Here is a 22,842-nt window from a genome sequence, read left to right as displayed (position 1 = left end):
CTCTGAATTTGTTTACAATAACTTATTATTAATTAATTGATTTTGAATTTGTATAGTATTTTCTAATCTTAATTTTATTATAATTTACTTTTAATATGAAATTTAATTAAAATATATGTGTATTTATTAATTTTTCAAATAAATGAAAACATTTATGGTTCAAATCGCAATTTATCACAACGTAAGGAGGTCTTTGCATACTTCTCGTTTCAAAAATTCATTCTCTGCCACTGTACTCTCGCTATCTCTTTTTCTTGGAATTATTGGAACCCTTAAGACGCGTTTATACTAATAACTCACGCTAGCCAACCAGCAGCTGGCAGTAGATTGCCAGCTAATAACGTTCCAGCGCACAAAGGTGAACTTAAGACTAGCATAAAAAAGCTGATGAAATAGGCGTCACGTAGAAGAAAATCCTTTTTGAGTTGCTATAGAGCATATGAATATTTGTGGAGTTTCGATAGAAGCGACTGCAAAAATATAACTACAAGAGAAAATTCTCACATTCAAACTCGGTTTACCTGCCTGTCATGCACTTTTCACGGGAACGGCTACATAATCAATTGAAATTTTGTGGGTACATAGGAACTATTTTCCACGCTTATAGGGGGTGGCATGAGTTAACGTTTTGTTAAAAGGGAGACTGCAAACATTCCCCGGGGGGGGGGGGGGGGGTATAATACTTTTCCTAATGTACCGAATGCGAACTTTCGATGAGACATCCATTACAATATCTACCCAAATGATTCTCTATTGCTATTTTTTTTAGATTGACCACAAAATTCCCACTAAGGAGTTATATACAGTGATGGCCGGGACAATCGAAAAAACATTGCATATTCTTTAAATACTTTATCTCAAGAATATTCCTACCAAATTTCATAACGGTTGGAGCTCACTGCTCCAGCGTAGTTATATATAGACTTTCGGAGCTTTGTCGCCGTTTATTCTGTTTATAGTTGCAAACTCAAGAAAAGCTACATATAATGGCTTGTAGCCAGCATCAAAATGATGTTTTCAAACCTTCAAAAAGAATACTGTATCACCCTGGAATCGACGATTACTACAAAACTACTAGGTGATAAAATATACTAACAAAATGTTGATTTCCGATAAACTGCTATCGATTTATCGTGTCCACCGTGAATTATTCTAAAAAACACTCTTAGGAAACAGCTGTAGATTCTCCATCTTTAATTTTTTTTACAAGTGGCCTACCTTATGTATTAGTCGATACTAACAGGTTTTTAGTAAACGTTTACTAAGCTGTCGAAAAAGAATCGAGAAAAAGTCATATCACTCACTCCAACTGTATGTAACCCCAGAAGTTGATCGCATGAGTAGCAAATTTTGCAGTAACATAATAACCTTTGTGGTTATTATGTGCGCTAGGCTGCTGGTAGAGGACTTTGTATCGTAATTGGATGTCGGATATCAGCCAACAAAGCTGTGAGTGAATCGAATTAGGGTATTAATCACGGATGAGCAGCAGTGTACCTACTGTAGTGTAGCATTACTGTCTCGAATTAGGGACTCTAACACACTTCAAAGCCCAGATTCAATTGGAATGTTGTGTGAACGATTATTGTATAATAATGAGTATGAATTGGAATCGAGGTCAACTACACTAATGATCAAAAAAAAGTGGCCACCTACCTGGTGTCGAAAGAGTGTCAAATATTGCCGCCGCATGTAATATTTCGGGGTTTTTCGTAATTTTGCAATGAAGCAGGTATAAAAAGGGACATCAGAACATCAAAGGACATCAGTTCCTAACAAACAGACGAAGTGCAAGGATACAAAATTTAGAAATAGTGAAAAATCATTCAAAGGTGGAAATAGTGCTTGAAATACATTTTTAATAATTTGTCGAATTAAAATGTCTCGAAAACAGCGGAAAGTAATTATTATCATTAACTTAGTAGAAAAGGATAGTAAGAAAAAACTCATCAAAAATTAGGCTTGCCTCAAGGGCTTTTCACAAGGATAATCCTGGTAGAGTCCTGGAAGCAAGCGGAGAAATCAGTTTGAAGATTAAAAATTCATATATTTGAATTATTTTCAAAAAATCATTTTGTTTGAAAAGAAACTCAAGAAAAGTGTATACATTTTTTCTACAGGCAATTAACGGAGGAAGAAAAAGGACAGATCGTAGGACTAAGCGAGTCTGGCAAATCACAACGCGAAATCGTGAGAATTTTTAAAAAATCGGATGTCGAAGTTTCGAGAAGCGGCGTGCAGCAAGTTTTGCGACGTAAACAAGCAAGCGGCAGTGTAGCACGTAAGAAAGGCTCCGGAAGACCACGAAAAATGAATAGCAGAGACACGAGAGCGTTGGAACAACACGCGCTGAGGAATCGGAAATCGTCGATCGCACAAATATCTAAAGATTTTGTGCCAGCCAGCGGAAACTTAGTAAGTCGCCACACGATTTCACGCCGTTTGAAAGATGTTGGCATTCGCAGTCGGCGCTGTCGAAAAGTTCCGGCTCTTAAACCGAGGCACAAAGCTGCAAGATTGGTTTGGGCCAAAGACCATCGAAACACCGACTGGACTAAAATCATTTGGTCGGACGAATCAAGATTTTGCCTTCGATCGGACAGGCCGCAACGCTGTCTTCGTAGGTCAGGCGAGGAATACAGTGAGGATTGCATCCAGAAAACGCAGAAAGGCAACCCTGGAATAATGGTATGGGGCTGTTTTTCCTCAAAAACAGTAGGTGTACTGCACCGGGTACCAGTGAATACAAAAATCAACTCAGCTGAATATAAAAATATTTTAGAAACATCACTGGTACCAAGTCGAGCGAGGTTCAGAATACCTCGCCTATTAACTTTCCAACAAGATAATGCACCATGCCATAAGACAAGGCTCATATCCGACTGGTTGGCCCAAAAACATATAAGGACTCTTGATTGGCCTGCTCAAAGCCCTGATTTAAATCCAATCGAAAATATATGGGACCATATTGATCGTGAGATTCACGACAAGACAATTAACAACTTAAACGAGCTATGGGAAGCTGTTTTGGGTGCCTGGAATAGAATCTCCGAGGAGTATTTAGAAGTACTAATTAATTCTATGCCAAACAGAATTGATAACGTTATTAAAAATAAAGGAGGACATACCTCTTATTAATAACAAAAAATTTGTTTTTTATTTATAAATAGCCTTTACACTTCCTACCATAGTATTTGTAAAACAGATATTTGAAATTGTTATCAATTGGGGAGAAACTAGGGTTCAAGTTTGGATTTTCGGAAAAAGTTTGGGTGGCCACTTTTTTTTGATCATTAGTGTAAAAGGGCAGGGCTATTCTAAAAAACGTAAGGATGACCTTGAAGTTTCGAGCCAAACGATGCAGCTCCACCGAAGTATCCCGCCCACACGCGATCGCACATTCCTGTACTAGTCAAGCTCGGAAATGCAGTGGAAGGGTCTTTTTGACACTTTGCTCTGTGGGAAGCCGAAAAGAAATAAATAGATCAATCTTTCGGATGCATCCGTTTACTGTTGGGACAAGAAAACCATCTAGACAACATCGGCACGCCAATACCACTTACCTACCTGGTTCCTACCCGATAGGTGCAAAATGAGATTCCGTGCCTCTTTGCCGCTGAAGTTGGTTCTCCTGTGTATAGTCTTCTTGGTGACACCGCATCAAAACCTACAACGCGAATCAAGAATATCGCGTGAAGTCTAACTCGAAACCAGGGTTGGACAAAATCGTAGACCATGATTAGGTTTGTAATCTGCAATCGCAATCATAATTAACTTTTTAATTAAACAAACTTGTAGATTCGTTACAATAAGCGGAGGCACCAACAACTGGTTTCGTTGCTAATTGAAATTTTGTTTTCGTGCAAGTTGACAACAGAATAACAAATGTCTGTACTCATTTCAAACATCTAGGCGAAAATTTGTGTTTGTTTTAAACAAATGTCTGCCCCAGACATCAGAGAGACAAATGTCCATGTCAGATATCAAACAGACAAATGTTTGCCTTAGCTAAATTTCTTTCAGATAAATGTTCGTGTATGTCTCAAACATCAAACAAACAGACAGTGTGTGCCTCCCTCAGACAGCACACAGACGGGTGTCTGTGTCTCAATCAGACAAATGTTTCCATTTCGATCGTCCTTCGCGTCTCACGCAATGCGCACATACAAACAATTGCCACTTACGAAATATATATATGTTTCGGAGTTCGGAATTGAAGCTTACTATACGCACATGTACATATAAAGATCTTAATTCTTGATTTCGGTTAGCTTCGACCATGCTCAAAACGAATGTCGAAGTCCTCAAATCAAATACTTAGCTTTGGAAAGCCTAGACGCCACTGAGATAGTGACTTCCCTGTGAGGTGGAGATTAAGAATCCGTTCAAAGTAACCCCGACTTGTGAGAAGGGAAATCTGTGGACTAGCAACCTGCAGCTTCTTATAGAAACGCCATCCATGGATAAGCATGGATTAACAACAAGTCGGTTTTTGAAATATGTGTACGCTCCTCGAAAACGATATCGAGAACTCCCAGGACGCTCAATTTCTTCAACTTGAGTCCAAGTTCCAACGTTATAAGTCAGACATTCTGGAGTTAAGCAAGATTAGAAAGTGGACTTCTGGAGCTCACTCCTCAATAGCGCCACTGAGCTATTGTACTCTGAAGAGTTTGACGAAAGTAAGCGTGAACCCCCCCATCCAGGATGGAGGCTAACGACAACCGCATGGCACACCCTCAATACTTGGAAGCCGGTGACAGACATTTCAATAGTAGAATGTTGCGCACCAATGGATACTGCCGATTCATTTCTGTGAGCGATTGAATGCAGTCCAGAAGAGGCTTTCTAAAGGTCACATTGTGATGGTGATGGGTGATCTGAATGCCAAGGCGAGAACATTGACAAAACTTTGTTCGGACATGTGGTAAGACAACACGGCCTTGATAACCGTAGCGGTAATGGTTGGAGCTTTGAGGATTGCTGCAGTTTCCGCCGCTTTGTCATTAGTATAACATTGTTCAAGCGCAGAGGGTGTTATAATGTGAGTTGAATGTCAACTGATTGACAACGTATCAGCAATCAGATTGACTACAATGCGATCCGCAGTAGAAGTTGTTTTCCGTTTATGCGTAACACGAGAAGGAATTATTATTTAATGATCGGATGCCTTGACTTGTGTGTTGGATCTACCGCTTCCGGCAGGGAAAGCTGTAACCCCCAAGCTGAATATCGGGGGCTTATATGATGCAGCTCTTGTTCGACATTGGGAGTGTTATTTAGTTGATCGGGCGGCTCTGGTCGGAGTGTGGAGAGTATCGAACGATATCACACTCTCAGATCACAGACGCATTGATTTCGTGATGGGCATGGATACACCTCCACCCATTCCATTTCGGAATCCGCGGAAAACAGATTGGGTGATGTATAAAATAGAATTGAGCGCCCGAGTCACGATACCTGGGAAGCGCATCAAATCCATTGCTGGAATTGAGAAGACAACCCAGATGATCACAACTAGCATAAGAGCAGCTTTCGAAGAAAGCTGTCCACCATGGTGGAACTCGGATTTAGTAAAACAGAAGAGAACGACAAGGATGCTCCTCAATCGTGCTCTGAAGTGTGAATCAGACGCTAGCTGGAATCGCTATAAGAAGGCACAGAAGGCTCTAAAGAAGGGCATAAGATCGGCTAAACGATCATCATGAAAACGCTTTTGCGAAGAGACTAACTCTCTTGAGGCAACCTCAAGCGCAAGCAACCTGAAGCGGATTCTGGTTAAAGATCGTAGCCAGGAACTAGGTTATTTACGTTTGCAGAACGGAAGGTACACAGAAAGCGATGAAAAAACGGCAAACCATTTGCTTGAAGTGCACTTCCCAGGCAGCATTCAAAATCTAATCTTGGGGCCAACAGGTGCATACAGCCCTCAACCGAGAGACTGGAATCTGGTATGCAAAGTAGTATCACCGGAGCGAGTAAAATGAGCATTTAACTCGTTCCATACATACAAGCCTGCAGGCCCGAATGGCATCATTCCTGCGCTATTAATAGAGGGAATGGATGCCTTGGGTCTACATATTCGGAATATATATCGTGCACGCCTAGCACATGCTTATATTCCAATTAATTGGCGTGATGTGAAGGTGTTATTCATTCCCAAACCAGGGAAAACTTCCGACCGATCAGTCTAACGTCTTTTCTACTAAAAGGACTAGAAAGACTAGTAGATCGGTTCATCAGGGATACACAAATTCCTAAGTGGCCACTTCACCAAAGGCAACACCCCTACCAGAAAGGCAAATCCACGGAGACAGTACTCCATAAACTCACGGCAAAAATTCAAAAGGCAATATCCGAAAAAGAATACGCCTTAGGCGCATTCATGGACATCGAAAGTGCCTTCAATTATGCCTCATTCGCGGCCATTGGTGATGAGGCAAGACAGTATGGAATCGAACCGCTGCTAATCAACTGGATCCTTCACATGCTAGAGTGGAGAAAAATCCACATATCGATCGCCCAGAAGTCTATTGAAACAGGTGCCCACAGGAAGGGGTTGGGGGAGGATACCCTGCCGTGACTCCTGAAGGACAAAAAAGTCTTCGCGCAAGCATTTTCGGACGACCTTGCCGTAATAATTAATGGCAAGCTTGCGGACACAGTATGTGACCGCTTGAATGCAACTTTGAATGAAATCCACAGTTGATGCCTCCGCAATGGACTCACGGTGAACGCTAGGAAGACTGGACTAGTTACCCAACTTAGCAAGGGCGGAAATCCAGCTGGCACAAACAGTCAAGTATTTAGGAGTACATTTCGACTCCAAGTTAACGTGGAAGCACCATATCCAGGAACAATATCAGAAACCCTGCGGATTGCTCTGATGCTGTAGGAATGCGATAGACCTGGGGACTTTCACCAAAACGGATACACTGGATGTATACATCTATAATGAAACTCATTTTGATGTATGCATGCATCGTCTAGTGGCCGAGACGCAGATTCAAAGGCTTGGTTGCCTAGGTAAGTAAGTATGTACGTAGTACTACGCCGACTGAGGCACTTGAAACTATCGTAAATTTACCCCCACTTCACTTGGAGGTCAAACGGAAAGCAGCCAATGACGCATATAGAGTCGATACCATTGGATCGTGGAAAGGCTGCCAATCACACGGTCATGCGCCTATCTGAAATTCCTTGACAAACTTCCGGTAGCCCTGATGCCGACCGATCATATGGTTTCCAGATTCCTCTTTGAAAAGAGTGGTGAGACGTTTCGAGCGAAACAGTTTTTGTAAGCTGGAATATAATCTGTTGGCAGCCAATAATCCTGCGCGGATTTCATCGTCGTAGCTGTTATCGATTGTGATGTGACCCTAGATAGGAGAAATTTTCAACGGTCTCAAAGCTGTAGTCTCCTATTTTTATTGTTTTCGTTTGACCAGTGCAATTCGATGTTGTTCGTTCTTTGGTTCATGGCGCTGCCCAAGATCTCGCTTCGCCTGCTCGATCTGGATGAAGGTAGACTGTGCATCTCGCGTTGTTCTTCCCATAATATCAATATCTTATAACACATCGTTCAATAAGTCCCGGGACTAACTATGAAAACAACATTTTATCGGCAAAATTCTTTATTATTCATCAACATAATCTCCTTCAAGTGTAATACAATCATTCCAACGCTTCTCTAACTTTTCAATGCCATGTTTGTAGAACGATTTGTCTTTTGACTCAAAATGAGCCTCAGTAGCAGCGATCACCTCCTCATTTGAGACAAATCTTTTTCCCTGGAGCATGTTTTTGAGATCCGCAAAGAGCCAGTAGTCGCTGGGGGCCAGATCCGGCGAGTACGGAGGATGAGGAAGCAATTGGAAAAAAAGTCAAGCGACGACGGCTTTACGGTTTCTTACCAGGGCAGAGGCAAATCGTCAGACGCTGCCTCACCTCTGCCCTGGGAGCAGCGTGACCGTAGCGGCTCGCAGGTGTTGAATGCTCCTTTATATAATTCGTAAAACACGACATGCCTACGAATTATATTGAGTGCAAATCCGCCTTATTGACCAAAGCTGGCCAGAGCTGAAATATTCCTTTCGAGAATGAAGTCACGCTCCTCCCAGGGCAGAGGTGAGGCAGCATCTGACGATTTGCCTCTGCCCTGGTAAGAAACCGTAAAGCCGTCGTCGCTTGACTTTTTTTTAAAAAAGTTTGGGTGCAAGCCCTAAGCGAGGGGTCCGTGAACCAGAAAAGAAGGAGTAAGTTGCTCCTCAATTGGTCCGGTCCTGCATTAAGTTGATGCGGACTTAGGACCCCCTTCATTCTCAAAACGAGCAATTGGAAGCCTAATTCGTTGAATTTGGTCATCGTTTTGATTGACTTGTGGCACGGTGCGTTGTCTTGATGAAAGATGACTTTCTTCTTCAAGTGTGGGTTTTTTTTCGCTATTTCCGCCTTCAAACGATCCAATAACACCATGTAGTAGTCGTTATTGATGGTTTTTCCTTTTTCGAGGTAGTCAATGAAAATTATACCATTCGCATCCCAGAATACGGACGCCATCACTTGTTTTTGGAAATGGTGAATCCATCTTTCGTCCACTGTCACATATCGACGCAAAAAATCCTGTTTATTGCGAGTAAACAGTGCCAAACAGCTCTCCGAATCATTGGTACGTTGTTGCTTTTGTTCCATTGTGAGCAAACGCGGCACCCATTTGGAAAAAAGCTTTTTCATAGCCAATTTTTGGTGCAAAATAGTAAATACACTACCAGTTGATATGTTCACTATCTTAGCTATCTCGCGCACTTTCATTTTGTGGTTACCCATCACGATTTACAATACTTGCTTGGTGTTTTCGAGAGTTACTGCCTCATTTGGCCGACCCGAACGTTCCGCATCATTTGTATCAGCACGACCGCGTTTCAAGTCAGCATACCACCGACAAATGGTTGTTTTCGACGGAGTAGAGTCCGGATAACGTTATTCAAGCCATTGCTAAGCTTGAACGGTGTTTTTTCCCCATTAGAAAACAATGTTTTATCAACACACGTTTTGGTCCATTTTTTCACAATTGCAAAGGTAGCGTCACTTTAACCACTATAGCTTTCTTGGTTATGTTTCGAATTACATCAAATTTTGACACATCTTATCTGAAGGTTGGTACTTCTGAACCTTGGTATATAAATGGCATTATTAGCGCCATCTCTACGCTAGTCCCGGGACTTATTGAACGATGTGTTACGAAGGCCAGTATTTGGGTGGGCTTGAAGAGCGTGGGGTCTCTCGCATTCACATCTGCATCGCGAGTCACTTTCTCCATGGTCAGGTTAAAGCGGACAGATGATGTACAGTTTTACATTGGCTATACTGTCATAGACGTCTTTCAAGTCGATGAAAAGTTGGTGCAACTGATGTCCATATTCCAACAGTTTTTGCATCGCTTGCCGGAGAGAGCAAATCTGATCTGTTGTTGATTTGTACCACACCTTGTGTATCAGTTGATGAATCGCTTGATATAGTTAACCATTTCGGCTGTAATTCCATCGGTTCCTGGCGACTTATGGTTTTTAAGCCGCTGGATCGGATGGACTATTTCTTCTATGCTTGGTGGTGGCCACATTTGTCCGTCGTCTGAAATTGGCGGGACCTCAAACTCGCCGATATTTTGGTTGTTGAGCAGTCCATCAAAATACTTAACCCATAGCCCGCTCCAATATGCCTATTCTAGCGGAAATCAGATTTCCCTCTTTGTTTCGGCAGGATAAGCATCGAAGTGTATAAGGCTTGGTAAAATTTCCGCGCCTGGTGCGGTTGCTCTCTGCACTTCTCGATTTCACAGTCCTTCGCTTCTCCGTTCGACGGAGTTCATGATAAGTCTCTGCGCGTGCCCGCGTTTTTTGAGAATGCAACATTACTTGGTATGCAACATTTTGCTTTTCCGTTGGTAGCACAATAGATCTACTATAGGCAGTACCCTTACAAAAATGACCCCACCTGCAAATGTGCTTGCGGAAGCTTATCTGTACACATCAGAGACGTTAAACAAGGATAAGTCATAATCTTCGTCAAATCGTATTGGTAAGAGAGAGATCGGTGAGCTTTTGCTATTCTGGTACTACGGCGTCCTGACCCATATAGCAAAAAGTTGTTTCACGTATTCACTTATACATAAGCAAAAACTTGCCAATCTCACCAATACATTGGCAAGTCCGGGCGGTATGTCAAACACAGCTGATCGGGTTTTCGATACATCTCGCTCATGCTCAAGGGCAAAACAATTTGAAATCGTGTGTACTCGCACTGATTTCCCCCCTTGAGGGGCAAGGGGGAGTGAGATAGCTGTCTAGTATCTAACTGTGGTTGGTAGTTTACATTCATCAAACCAGTCGCTCCGAATTCTCTTCCGGCTGGGACTGAGTGTGTTTGTGGCCGTATCAATGATAACGCTCTTCAGGTGGTTGTGAAGATCATTTGTTGATGCTTCATCTCCAGGGCATCTGATAGCTGCGGTTATTGCGGCATCCATTCCCCCCTTATCGGTATTACGGAGGGATGTATTGTGAATGGCTTCAGTGTTCACTCTCACCTGATTGTCAAAGAGGAATGTAGGCGGTGTTGTAATTCGAACCCGGAACATTATGCTTACGAGATAGTGATCACAGTCTATATTGACCCCCTATATGTTTTGACATTCATCAAGGTTGACAGCTGGTGGCGTTCAATGTATACGTGGTCAATTGTTTATCTTAATCGCATCCGCTCAAATTCAATTAAGATTTTTGATCATGGGAGTAAACTGGCAAGAAACTAATAAACAGTATAAAGCGAGAGTATATAAAGAAGAGTTCCAGACAGGACTTTAGTTCAGTTGTCATTCAGTCAGTTGTTGCTCAGTGATCAGTCATTCAGCCATTGGGTTATTCAATTCAGTTTTTCAATTTTCTTCAATAAATATTATTAATATACAGACTCGCCTTTATCCTCGGGAAGTTTTGGAGGCAACTAAAGCGCATTTCAGCAAATTAGAAGCGATGGCGCGCAGGGATGGCCACATACATACATATTAATAAAATCTTCGATGAATTTTGTGTCAAAACCTCACAAATTTATTTTCAAACAAAGTCGATATCAAGTTTGAGTTAGATTTCATGATATCTCTGATAGCTGTTTGTTGTGCTGTTGTCATTTGTCCAGTTTTAAGTGAGTGAGTGATTACCATTAATTAAACTGAAGCGCAATGCCATTGAAAACTGAGGCTGCGTAGATGCTCCAATGAGGAGTGAACAGGAGAAATATTACTAATAGCTCATCAAGGGGGATGTCTACAGAGCCTGTCCTAAACAAAGGAATCAAAATAACGAAAAAAGTTCTTCGCGCTGCATTTAAGGATACCTACTACATGGGATGAAAAGATTGTGGACTAGAAGTGGAATCCTTTCTTCGGACAATTGTTTATTTACTATTCACAGATCTCCTCAAGAATACACTTTTTACAGCATTCCTCTAACGTTTCTGCAACTTTCGTAACGTCAGGAGGCAAACTGCTTCTATGTAGCCACCCCTTCAAGTTCGGGAAAAAAACTGTCATGCTTGTGGGGCTCCAATTTAGTCATTGCTTTTTCAAATGTGTGAATTGGTGCATTATTGCGATTGTAAAGCACTTTTTTTTCACATTTCTCGGAATACCGGAGGTTGACGGTTCGGATATAATGGTTTTGTGTTCATCTCATGTGAGAAATTTTGTCGCACATTTTTCCATTCTTATATAGCTAAAAACCCAAAATTTTCCTTCATACATTTATTAAACTAAAAGGAAGACGAACATATTACAGACGTAAATATTATTCTCATGCTAAACAAATAAACATTGCCTATTACTGAATACCGTATTATATTATATTCTATATGCATCTATATAAATTGATCGTACACCCATCTTTGATTTACTTCGTGCATAAAAGTATACATGTGCATATTGAATACCGTTTGCTTAACACGTATAGTGCCTTGTGTATCAATTTGATACAAATTGAGTTTACATGTTGAGGCCGTATGTGTAGATTCGATACATATTTGTTTCACGTGGGAGGCCACATGTATACTAATACTTATTCAACATCATCTGTAAACTCCTCAACAGTATAAAGAAATAAAAAAACACTCCACTCCAAGCTGGGAGTGTGACCTACTCAAAAAAGGCTGGTCTTAAAGGGTAGACCTGTTTTTTTTTTAATGTAAATATTTATGCGAATCAGGTACTACCCTAAAGCTCCATTTACATATACATATGGCTTTGCGGAGCAATTGATATTGATTAGAAAACTAAAACGAAATGTTTCCCTGCGACCATTCATGTGAGCTCCCTTTGTGGTCGTATTAACGAATTGATATGTTGTGATGATGTCAAATACGTCTTAAAATGCAAGAAATTCATACTAAATGTAAAAGTTTCACATTCTATAGCTTTGTTAATAATAGTTGGATTTAGTAATCCTAGGATGAACTTAACAGGAGTTTTTCAGTCAATTTCTAAAAGTTGGTAATACACTATTAGTAAGTTTATTTGAGCAGATATCGGAATGGGACATACGAAACCTTAAAAATGGTTGGGGGGAGTAGATCCTTCATAAATGCTACTTCAATATTTTACACGAATGTCAATTATTCTCGCAATGCTGACCATAATCGTTGGCGCAACAATCCATATTGGATCAGGGCCTTGAAGTGTGTTAGAGCACTTCATTAAGACCGTGACGGTACACTACAGTACACTGTAGGAGGCAATGTGATTAGCATTGCGCTCGCCCGAGACTATAACCCTGATTTGACTCAGGTGCTCACGATACAAATCCCACTGGCACCAGTGCGCCAACTATCGCACACACAGTGTAAGTTTTTCATATGCAAATATTCATTCAAGATATTTTCCACACGTTCTGTCAACATCTTTAAAAGGAGATAAACAATTAGAACTTTGCGGTATTTCTATTTTCTTCAATAGTTTTAATCGATAATATCATACTTGGAGAATATTTCCCCAAAAGTTCAAAGTGAAATTTATAAAATTGCAAAAGCTACAGTTCTGTGAACACGGGCCTTCAACCATCGAATTAAGCGAGAAACTCTTTTGATACGGACACGCCAAAAAAGCAATCTTGAAGTGTTTTTTCGATGTAAAACTGTTGTTCATTGTAAAGGGGTAGCTGACATTTCCTCCATTTATATATCCGTTGTGCCCATTACAGGGAGATGTTTCTGTCCCCGATAGTTCTAATTTTAAACGCGTTTATCTCAAAGCAACATATTCAAAATCGTTTTTCACGATAGCGCGAAAACTATTAATCCGGCCCATTTGAAATTTGGCCCATACACATCTAAACAATATGATGATGATATACGTTTTATTGTTTTTTGAGTTCGAGTAAAAAAATAACGTTAACAATAAACGATGAATATTTTAAGTAAATTGGCTACTTCTACGTCAAGAAGTCATATGTCTTTAAAATTAACTGACATAGTTTGCAGAGATTACGAAGCGAAAGAAAGAGTGTAGGCCAATTTAAAACTGCAACATATCCAACAAAAAAATTTCTTTCACAAATCGTTTTTAAGGTTTTGTGTAAACACAAAACCTTATTAAAATCGGTTTACTGTCTGTCTGTCTGTCTGTCTCTCCGTCTGTCTGTCTGTCTGTCCGTCACACGCATTTTTCTCGGAGACGGTTGGAACGATTGACACCAAATTTGATGGAAAGCTGCAAACTGTGAACGCTCACGCATACAGTGAATTACATCCTTTTACGACGAATTTAAGGGGGGGTCCCCATACATGCAAAAGGGGGGTGTAAATTTTTTTTTCATCAAATATAGTCATGTGGGGTATCAAATTAAAGGTCTCGATTAGTACTTTTCGAAACTGGTCTTAGTTTTGACATTTCTTGGAAAAGTGGCGAGTGCGGGGGGTTGAAAGTGACCATTCCTTTACGGGGGCCATTCTCAGAAACTACCCAACCGAAAAATCTGAAAAAAATCAAGAGGCTGCCACTATATGGTGCCTGGACTCCGAAATACCTTCCACACTGATATCTGCACAAATAAAGTTAATAATAGTATATTACTACAATTTTTAGTAATTCGTTTCAAGACCCCCCTTAAATTCATGCTAGGATCATCAAGTCTCGCGGCAATATAGAGTATAACATAGAGCATGATCTTACCAAGTTTGGTGGAAATCGCACTATTACTAACAAAGTTATAATACGTCAAAGTTGTCGCTTCTTTGCAAATTCAAGACTATGAATGTCAATATCATCCGAAAGTGGATATTCTCACGTAATATATGCATATATTACGTGCTACGTACTAAGAAATACACAAAACCTTTCGTACCTGAAGCGTCCAGCTTCCGGTTTCCCGACTTGTTTTTAAGTATGTATACAATAGTGGCCAAAAAAAGGCGAGGGCATTTTTTTCACAAAATGAATTTTAAAGCGCGTCTCAGTTTCGGAAACTACCCAAATCTTACCCAAATCCAAAAAAATCGGGGTGGTGTGCTTATATGAAATTTAGGTTTCAAAATATGTCCCATCACGATATCTGCTCAAATAGACTTAATAGTATATGACAAACTTTTAGAAATTGACTGGAAAACCTCCTAGGAATACCAAATTTTGCAACAGCATAGAGGTGCTGCGCATAAGCCTGCCAATTTTCATGACAATCCGGTTATTAATGACAATGTTGCAGCAGTTCATAAGCTGCAAATAAGATGCTGATGTCATAATGAAAAAGAATAATTGGCATTTGGCTTCTTTCTGCGACAATAGCATTGCATGGTACGATCTGGGTTGACGTCTCCGTCGCATTTAAGTTTTTACCAGCGCATCGTGTGCAAGGGAGTGGGCTCCAATAGTCAGGAACGGGTTTACCCTCGGGGACAAAGCCCCTACCACAGTTCCTTGAGGTCCGACCTACGCTTAGCTGACCCGGAAGTCATAGGCGGATCAGCGCTCGCTCGAGGCAACGCGGCTTACTCACACCAATTCAATGTGCACCACCCGACCAGGGTCCCAAAGGGAATGGCTCCTGATACACGACACTACTACCACCATGACAGTGCTAGGCCCACACCATCCCATCGACTTCCTAGTGTATCCTGGCGTGTATCGGTCATTCGCATCACGCTCTTCACCGAGAAACTTTCTCGAGGCTACTATTTGCTCGGGCACCTCGGGGAAGCCATCCGCCGTATTGTAAGCTGATCGCTGATGATCGCCGAGCTGTTAGCGATGCTGATCTCGACCAGTTGTTTTGTTTGGCTGTATTCGAAAGATTTTCGCAATCTGTTACTATTCTAGCATTAAACAGTTGTCCGAATGAAAATTAGTGCTTCTGAAAAGTTATAGGATGTGCTATATAGCGTTTCCTAAAATACAACATAGGCTCTATATTTGTGGTATTAACTGCAGTGGAGAGAAAATTGAACCCTTTAGCTGTGAGCTTGCTAAGGTCATACAATTCTTTTAGAACTGGCTTGATTGATGGTTCACCAATTTTGCTGAGCTGTGGTGGGACAATACCTACATTTCCTACCTACAAATCAAGGCACAATTTCCTGATGGGATTCCACCCGCGAAACATTGCATTTTTAACGTCTAGGTTCTGAGTGTGTTCTAGGCATCTTTCCCATAACCATTTTGATCTACGCACCAAAGATGTGCAAACACATAGTCACATATTTAAACATCAATAGGAATACCCATCACTTGGGATTGCGCCTGATGGGAGATACGGTCACACATCGTATGTTCGTCTTTTCTTTGAGTACGACTCGGGGAATTGTACGGCTTTTATCCGTATTTGCTTACGGAACCAGAAACATTTGCCTGCTGTTGTCTGACATAGACTTTTCGCTTCCTGAGACAGACACATCTAAAATAGGACTCGTCATTTGTTTGAGGTTAAAATATTCATTCGTTTGAAATAGAATCTGTGGCTACTGTCAGGTTACATCTATTGATCAGTCAAATGGGGTGGGTCCTTAAGACTCAAATGACAAAAATTCTACTCCTCTTGTTGACTCCTTTCTGGAATATAGGGAACAAACATGTTTGAGTTTCATTATCATCACGCTTAATGCTGCACAAGTGATAAGCGTATAGTAGCGAGACCCCGCAAATACGAACACAAACACCTGTGACTAGATCTCAACTATGGTACATACATGACTACAATTGCAATCATTATGGTTACTGGATTACGCAGCTAGAATAATATTTTGATTACACGATTATGATTAAGAGAGAGATTAAGAGAATATGATTATGATTGCAATCATTTAATCATGAAATTTCGTCGATGCTCGTAATAGTCGGCAGTTGCATAAGTTAGCTCATTTTTAAGGTTTTGTTTGTAAAACAAAACCTTATTAAAATCGGTTTACTGTCTGTCTGTCTGTCTGTCTGTCCGTCACGCGCATTTTTCTCGGAGACGGTTGTAGCGATTGGCACCAAATTTGGTAGTAAGGTGGGAACTGTGAACGCTCACGCATATAGTGAGTTACATCCTTTTACGTCGAATTTAAGGGGGGGGGGGGGGTCCCCATACATGCAAAGGGAGGGTGTAAATTTTTTCTCATCAAATATAGTCATGTGGGGTATCAAATTAAAGGTCTCGATTAGTACTTTTCGAATCCAGTCTTAGTTTTGACATTTGTTGAAAAGGTGGGGGTGCAGGGGGTTGAAAGTGATCATTTTTTTAACGAACCCATTCTCAGAAACTACCCAACCGAAAAATCTGAAAAAAATCAGGGGGCTGTCACTATATGGTGCCTAGGCTCCGAAATACCCTCCATACCGATACCTGTTCAAATAAAGTTAATAATAGTACATTACTATAATTTTTAGTAATTGATAGGAAAACCCCCCTTAAGTTCACTCTAGAATCACAAAATTTTGCAACAATATAGGCTACAGCATAGAGCATGATCTTGCCAAATTTGGTGAAAATCGCACTATTACTAACAAAGTAATACTAAGTCAAAGCTGTCGCTTCTCTGCAAATTCGAGACTATGAATGTCAATATCACTTGAAAGTGGCTATTTTCACATGATATATGCATATTTTACGTGCTACATGCTAATGGGACAAATGCACACCCAAATCTCTTTATAAAAGAAATACACAAAACCTTTCATACCTGAAGCGTCTAACTTCCGGTTTCCCGACTTGTTACGGTTTCATTTGCAAAACAAAACATACATGCCAAAGGGGGGTGTACAATTTTTTTTACCGAATATAGTCATGTTGGGTATCAAATGAAAGGTCTCAATTAGTACTTTCCGACGCCTGTCTTAGTTTTGGCATTTGTTAGAAGCGGGGAGTGGGAGGGGTCGAAAGTGATGATTTCTTTAACGGACCCATTCTGAGAAACTACCCAACCAAAAAATTGAAAAAAAATCATGAACCTGCTTCTATATGGTGTCTAGCCCTCAAAATACTCTCCATATCGATATCTGCTCAAATTTAGTTAATAATAGTATAATATATTACCATATTTTTGAGGAAACTTAGTAAAAACTCTCCTTAAGTTAATCCTAGAGTTATAAAAGTGTAGAATATAATATGAAGCATCGAAACCATACTATTTCTAACAAAGTTACAGTAGTTCAAAATTAACTTTACCATGCAAATTTACTGAAACTAAATATCAATATCACATAATAATAAAGTGAGTAGTCTGACATGCTAAATGTATATACATAACGGTCTACGTAAAAATGGGATAGTTCTGCACTCAAATATACTCACAGAAGAAGCAAACAAAACCTTTCATACCTGAAGCGCCGAGCTTCCGGTTTCCCCAATTCTTTGTTTTTGTTCCCACGAAATCGCTACCACTCCGTTCGCGCTCATGCTATGGGTGTTACATAATAATATATTTGTATACAAAAATTGTATCATCACTTAGCATTTTGTTCTTAATTTCTTCTGGTTTGATTATCGTCAGCTGCTAGTCGAGACCCTGTCCCTATAATCTTGATGTAACGGTGTTGCAAGAGAAGCGTTGGAAAGGGAGCAGTTTCCTGGAGAAGAGCCACTACTCCATATATTATAGTGGCCATCCAGTAAACCATGTGCTCCAGGAAAACACGATGCACTCTGCGTTTGCAAAGAAAATTGTGAAATATAAGTCTCATTAACATTCACGCCCTTACAGAGGAGACTGCAGGTTGGAGTAGATCACCTTTTACGAAGCAGACGAGACGAAGCCTGTCCAAGTATGATATCAAATTCATACTTGAAGATTTTAATAGTCAAGTAGGGGTGATGCCCGTATTCAGGCGATATGTCGGCTCCCATGGCATGCATAGGGATACCAATGATAACAGACTGCAGATTATTCAGTTGGTAGTATCGCACGAAATGGTTGTTGAAAGTACCTAGTTTGTGCAGAACATGGTCCACAGTTTGTGCAGAACATGATCCACAAACATTCGTGGGCCTCTCCAGACGGGATCTCATTCAATCAAATTGATCATATGTGGATTGAACGCCGCCCCTCAACAAGGCTGACCTCGCCCCAATCGTAAAAAAGTCGGAACGGCTGGTTCGTCGGTGAATGTAAACTAGCAACGGAACGGAAGAATGCTGTATACCGGGCTATGCTGCACTCTCAAAGAACGTGAACACGCGCATCACCGACTCCGTCAAGCGGAGAAGCGACTTTCCACATGGAAAAATGAAGCCTGGGAGAACCAACAGGTCTATGAACTCGAAAAGTACAGGGAGCAACCGCACCAGGCTCGGAGGTTTTACCAGCGAGTCAGCAGGTTGAAGCCTTACGCACCTCGATGCTCATCCTGCCGAGACAAAGAGGGAAATCTGATTTCTCATTGGAGAATGATGAACTGCTCAACAACCAAAATATCGGCAAGTTGGACGGACAAATGCTGCCGCCACCGAATATAGAAAAAACAGTCCGTGCAATTCATCGACTTAAAAACCATTAATCACCAGGAACGGAGCGAATTACAGTCGAATTGGTTAAACATGGAGGCGATAAACTACACCAAGCGGTTTATCAACCTCATGTTCAAGGTGTAGGATAACGAATCAATGCCTGACGACTGGCAACAAGGTATGATCTGTCCCATAATACAAAGGGGGATATTACGCAGTTTAGCAATTATAGAGATATCAAGTCTACTCGTATGAAATATTTTCCGCTATCTCCCTAGGTCAGATAGCTTCATATGCCCAGAACATCTTCGGCCCATACCAAGAAGGCTTTACTCCATGCAAATCAGCAAAAGACCAGATTTTCTCTTTGCGGCGAACGATGAAAAAACTCTTAGAATATGGGCATCAGTTGTACGATATTTTTATCGACTTTAAAGCCGCCTATGACACGATTGACTAGGCTGACCCTGACCAATGTGCGAGGCCAGATAAAGGCAGCAGGATCACTCTCAAGACCATTCAACATCAACAACGATCTAAGACAAGGGGATGCCCTGTCATGCGTCTTCTTTAACCTGGCCCTACAAAAAGTGATTCGTGATTTAGATATTAATGCAAGAGGCATGATCCTCTTCAAGTCCACCCAACTACTGGCCTTCGCTGACGATATTGATATTATGGGAAGAACAACGCGAGATGTACAGTGTATTTTTATTCAGATCGAGCAGGCGACGCGAAATCTTGGGCTGCATATTAGTGAAGGGAAGACGAAGTACATTGTAGCAACCTCAACACCAAAAGTCAAAGAACCAACAACATTGAATCGCACTGGTCAAATGAGAACAATAAAGATAGGAGACTGCAACCTTCCTAGGGTCGAAAATAACAACCGATAACAGCTATAGTGATGAAATCCGCGCACAGCTATTGGCTGCCAACAGAGCCTATTTCAGCTTACAAAAGATGTTTCGCTCGAAACGTCTCACCATAGGGTCAAAGCTCTTACTATACAGGACTATGATCTTGCAAGTCCTTATGTATTCTTCGGAGCCCTGGGTTCTTAACAAGAAAAATTGCGAACTCTTGGTCGCATTCGAGAAAAGAATCCTCCGAAGAATTTTCTCCCCTACATGAGAATGGACGATCCCGTGGTCTACATAACGACGAAATCTATGAGCGATACCATGATTGCCTGGTTATAGAAAAAATGCTGTTCAACAGGTTACGATGGGCGAGTCACTTAATCCGTATAGGTGAGGATAATCCAACCCAGAAAGTCTCTCTTGTTGGCCAGGACGCCAAACAGCTTTTATCCCCTTGTCTTATACCGTTGTTGATGTTGAATGGTCTTAAGAGTGATGCTTTTATCTGGCCGCCCACATTGGTCAGGGTCAGCCTAATCACTCTTATTAATTTCGTTGGAATACCGAATTCTCTCATGACTGTGTACAGTTTTACCCTATGCTGTCATAGGCGGCTTAAAAGTCTATGAAAAGATAGTGCAACTGATGTCCATATTCCAAAAGTTTTTCCATCGCTTGCCGCACAGAGAAAATCTGATCTGCCTGAAGTGAAGCCTCTTTGGTATGGACCAATAATATTCTGGGCGTATGGGGCTATCCGGCCTAGCAAGATAGCTGAAAATATCTTATAGATGGTACTCTGCAACGTGATGCCCCTATTCTTGGTGGTGGCAGTATTTGTCCGTCGTCTTCAGTTGGCGGGACCTCCAACTCGCCGATGTTCTGGTTGTTCAGTAGTTCATCAAAGTACTCAACCCATCGCTCCAATATGCCCATTCTGTCGGAATTTTCCTCTTTGTCTCGGCAGGATGAACATCGAGGTGTGTAAGTCTTCATTCTGCTGACTTGCTGGTAAAACGTCCGTACCTGGTGCGGTTGCTCCTTGTACTTTTCGAGTTCACAAACCTGTTGTTTTTCCCTGGCTTCCTTTTTCCGTCTGTGAAGTCGCTTTTCCGCTCAACGAAGTTCGTGATAACTCTCTGTGCGTGCCCGCGTTTTTTGAGGATGCAACATTACTCGGTATATAGCATTCTTCCGTTCCGTTGGGAGCTTACATTCATCGTCGAACCAGCCGTACCGACTTTTCTTACGGCTGGGGCCAAGTATGTTTGTGGCCGTATTTATGATAACGTTCTTCAGGTGGTTATCAAGATCATTTGTTGATACTTCATCTCCAGGATCTCTGTTGACTGCGGTATTGCGACATCAATTACCTTCTTATAGATATTGCGTAGGACTGTGGTGTGGATGGCTTCAGTGTTAACTTTCACCTGATTGTCAGAGGGGATTCTGGGTGGTGTTGTTATTCGAGCTCGGAGCACCGTGCCAACGAGATAGTGATCCGAATCTATATTGGCCCCCTTATATATTCTAACATTGACCAAAGCTGGGGGTGGCGGCGTTCGTGGTCAATTTGGTTGAAAGTGGTCCCGTTTGGAGAGGCCCACGTATGTTTGTGGACCGCTTTCCACGCAAACCAGGTACTTCCAACAACCATTTCGTGTGACACTGCTAATTGATAATCCGCAGTCCGTTATCATTTGTATTTTGATGTAAGCTATGGGAGCCAACGTATTGCCTGAATACGGACTCCGTCCCTACTTGGCTGTTAAAATCCCCATATGTTTACTGGATGGCCGCTATAATATATGGTGCGCTAACTCTTCTCCAGGAAACCGGTCCCTGTCCAACGCACCTCCTGTAACGCTGTTACATCAGCCTTATATTGGAATATTGTATCGGCTAACTGCTTGGTAACTTAATCTCTGTACAGGGAGTGCAGGTTCCATGCGAAAACGCGCAAATCGTTATTCCTTTGTCGTTGTCGGGTTCGCCGTTGTGTTATACGTCCAGTCCGAGGCTCCTGTTGTGGCTTCGTAACTTCGGTTTTCTGTGTAGGGATGCCAGTCCTACTCTACCCCCAGCCTGGAGGACCAGTTGGTACAATTTGTCCCTTTTTTAAGCGCGGGGGACTCGCCTTCAGTTGTCGTACGGAAGGTCGCGGTTCAAATCTAACGGGTGGTAGTGGAATTTGTATCGTGATTTGACGTCGGATACCAGTCGACTCAGCTGTGATTGAGTATCTGAGTGAAATAAGGGTAATTTCGGGCGAGCGCAATGCTAACCACATTGTCTCCTACAGTGCATTGTAGTGTACCGTTACGGTCTTGAATGAAGTGCTCTAACACACTTGAAGGCCCTGATCCAATATGGATTGTTGCGCCAACAATTATTATTATTATTAGACTCGTCTTAATTCTTCTCCGCCTACAGCTTTTCGATAAGAAAGAGCTCCCAGCGGTCACCGCGTGGAGGTAGAGATAGGGTTTGGTAGTAGAATTGTTGGTGTTGGTTCAGCAGGCGTTTTTCAGGTTTTATGCTCCATCGTGGGTACCAATCCACGTTTCGCCCTGGAACCTATACTACCCTTTGATCGTTCTACATTAGTTGATCCCTATCTGATTAAAGGCATTTCGTTTTCCAGGATGTAGAGTGGTCTTTTATCTGAGTACGTCGCATCTAATCGTTCAATCATGGCTTTAAAATTTTGTCTTGTCTGCGGCTGATCCCATAATTTAAGACTTTATTTTGTTTGACATTTTTTACTGTGTCGTGTAATAATACTGCTATTTTTCTCCAAGACATATATTCGCTTTCTACCCCAGAAAATGTATGCATTAATTAATTTGGTACACATTGTTATATTCACATATTTGACCTGTGAATGTTTCTGCTGATATGTTTAGATTAAGGAGATTTAACCTTTCGTTCTGTGTAGTTACTAATTGTTGTTTGAATTTTAGTACTTCGCACTCAACGTGTAGTGAGGTGATTTACATTTTATTCCAATTTATTAACTA

The 22,842-nt window shown here is 41.3% G+C and overlaps 1 protein-coding gene across 1 annotated transcript; it reads right to left on the bottom strand.

Annotated features, from left to right (window-relative positions):
• Positions 1-3,242: 3,242 nt before the first annotated feature.
• LOC119652836 lies at positions 3,243-3,861 on the bottom strand. The gene is made up of 3 exons (XM_038057172.1): positions 3,808-3,861; positions 3,568-3,752; positions 3,243-3,456 (listed from the first exon to the last, which is right to left on the bottom strand). The coding sequence occupies exons 2-3, from the start codon at positions 3,735-3,737 to the stop codon at positions 3,318-3,320; spliced, it is 309 nt and encodes a 102-aa protein (XP_037913100.1). The 5' UTR covers positions 3,738-3,752; positions 3,808-3,861; the 3' UTR covers positions 3,243-3,317.
• Positions 3,862-22,842: the final 18,981 nt, after the last annotated feature.

Source organism: Hermetia illucens, chromosome 3 (genome assembly GCF_905115235.1).
Source record: "Hermetia illucens chromosome 3, iHerIll2.2.curated.20191125, whole genome shotgun sequence".
Classification (NCBI taxonomy): Eukaryota; Metazoa; Arthropoda; class Insecta; order Diptera; family Stratiomyidae; genus Hermetia; species Hermetia illucens.
This window is presented reverse-complemented; position numbering and strand designations above follow the sequence as displayed.

What these genes read in the sequence shown, in the direction of transcription:
- LOC119652836 (XM_038057172.1), bottom strand. Translation starts at nt 3,737, where the DNA reads ATGGTCTACGATTTTGTCCAACCCTGGTTTCGAGTTAGACTTCACGCG. An exon ending in ACCTATCGGGTAGGAACCAG is followed by an intron (nt 3,457 to 3,567) that starts GTAGGTAAGTGG and finishes GGCTTCCCACAG; the next exon opens with AGCAAAGTGTCAAAAAGACC.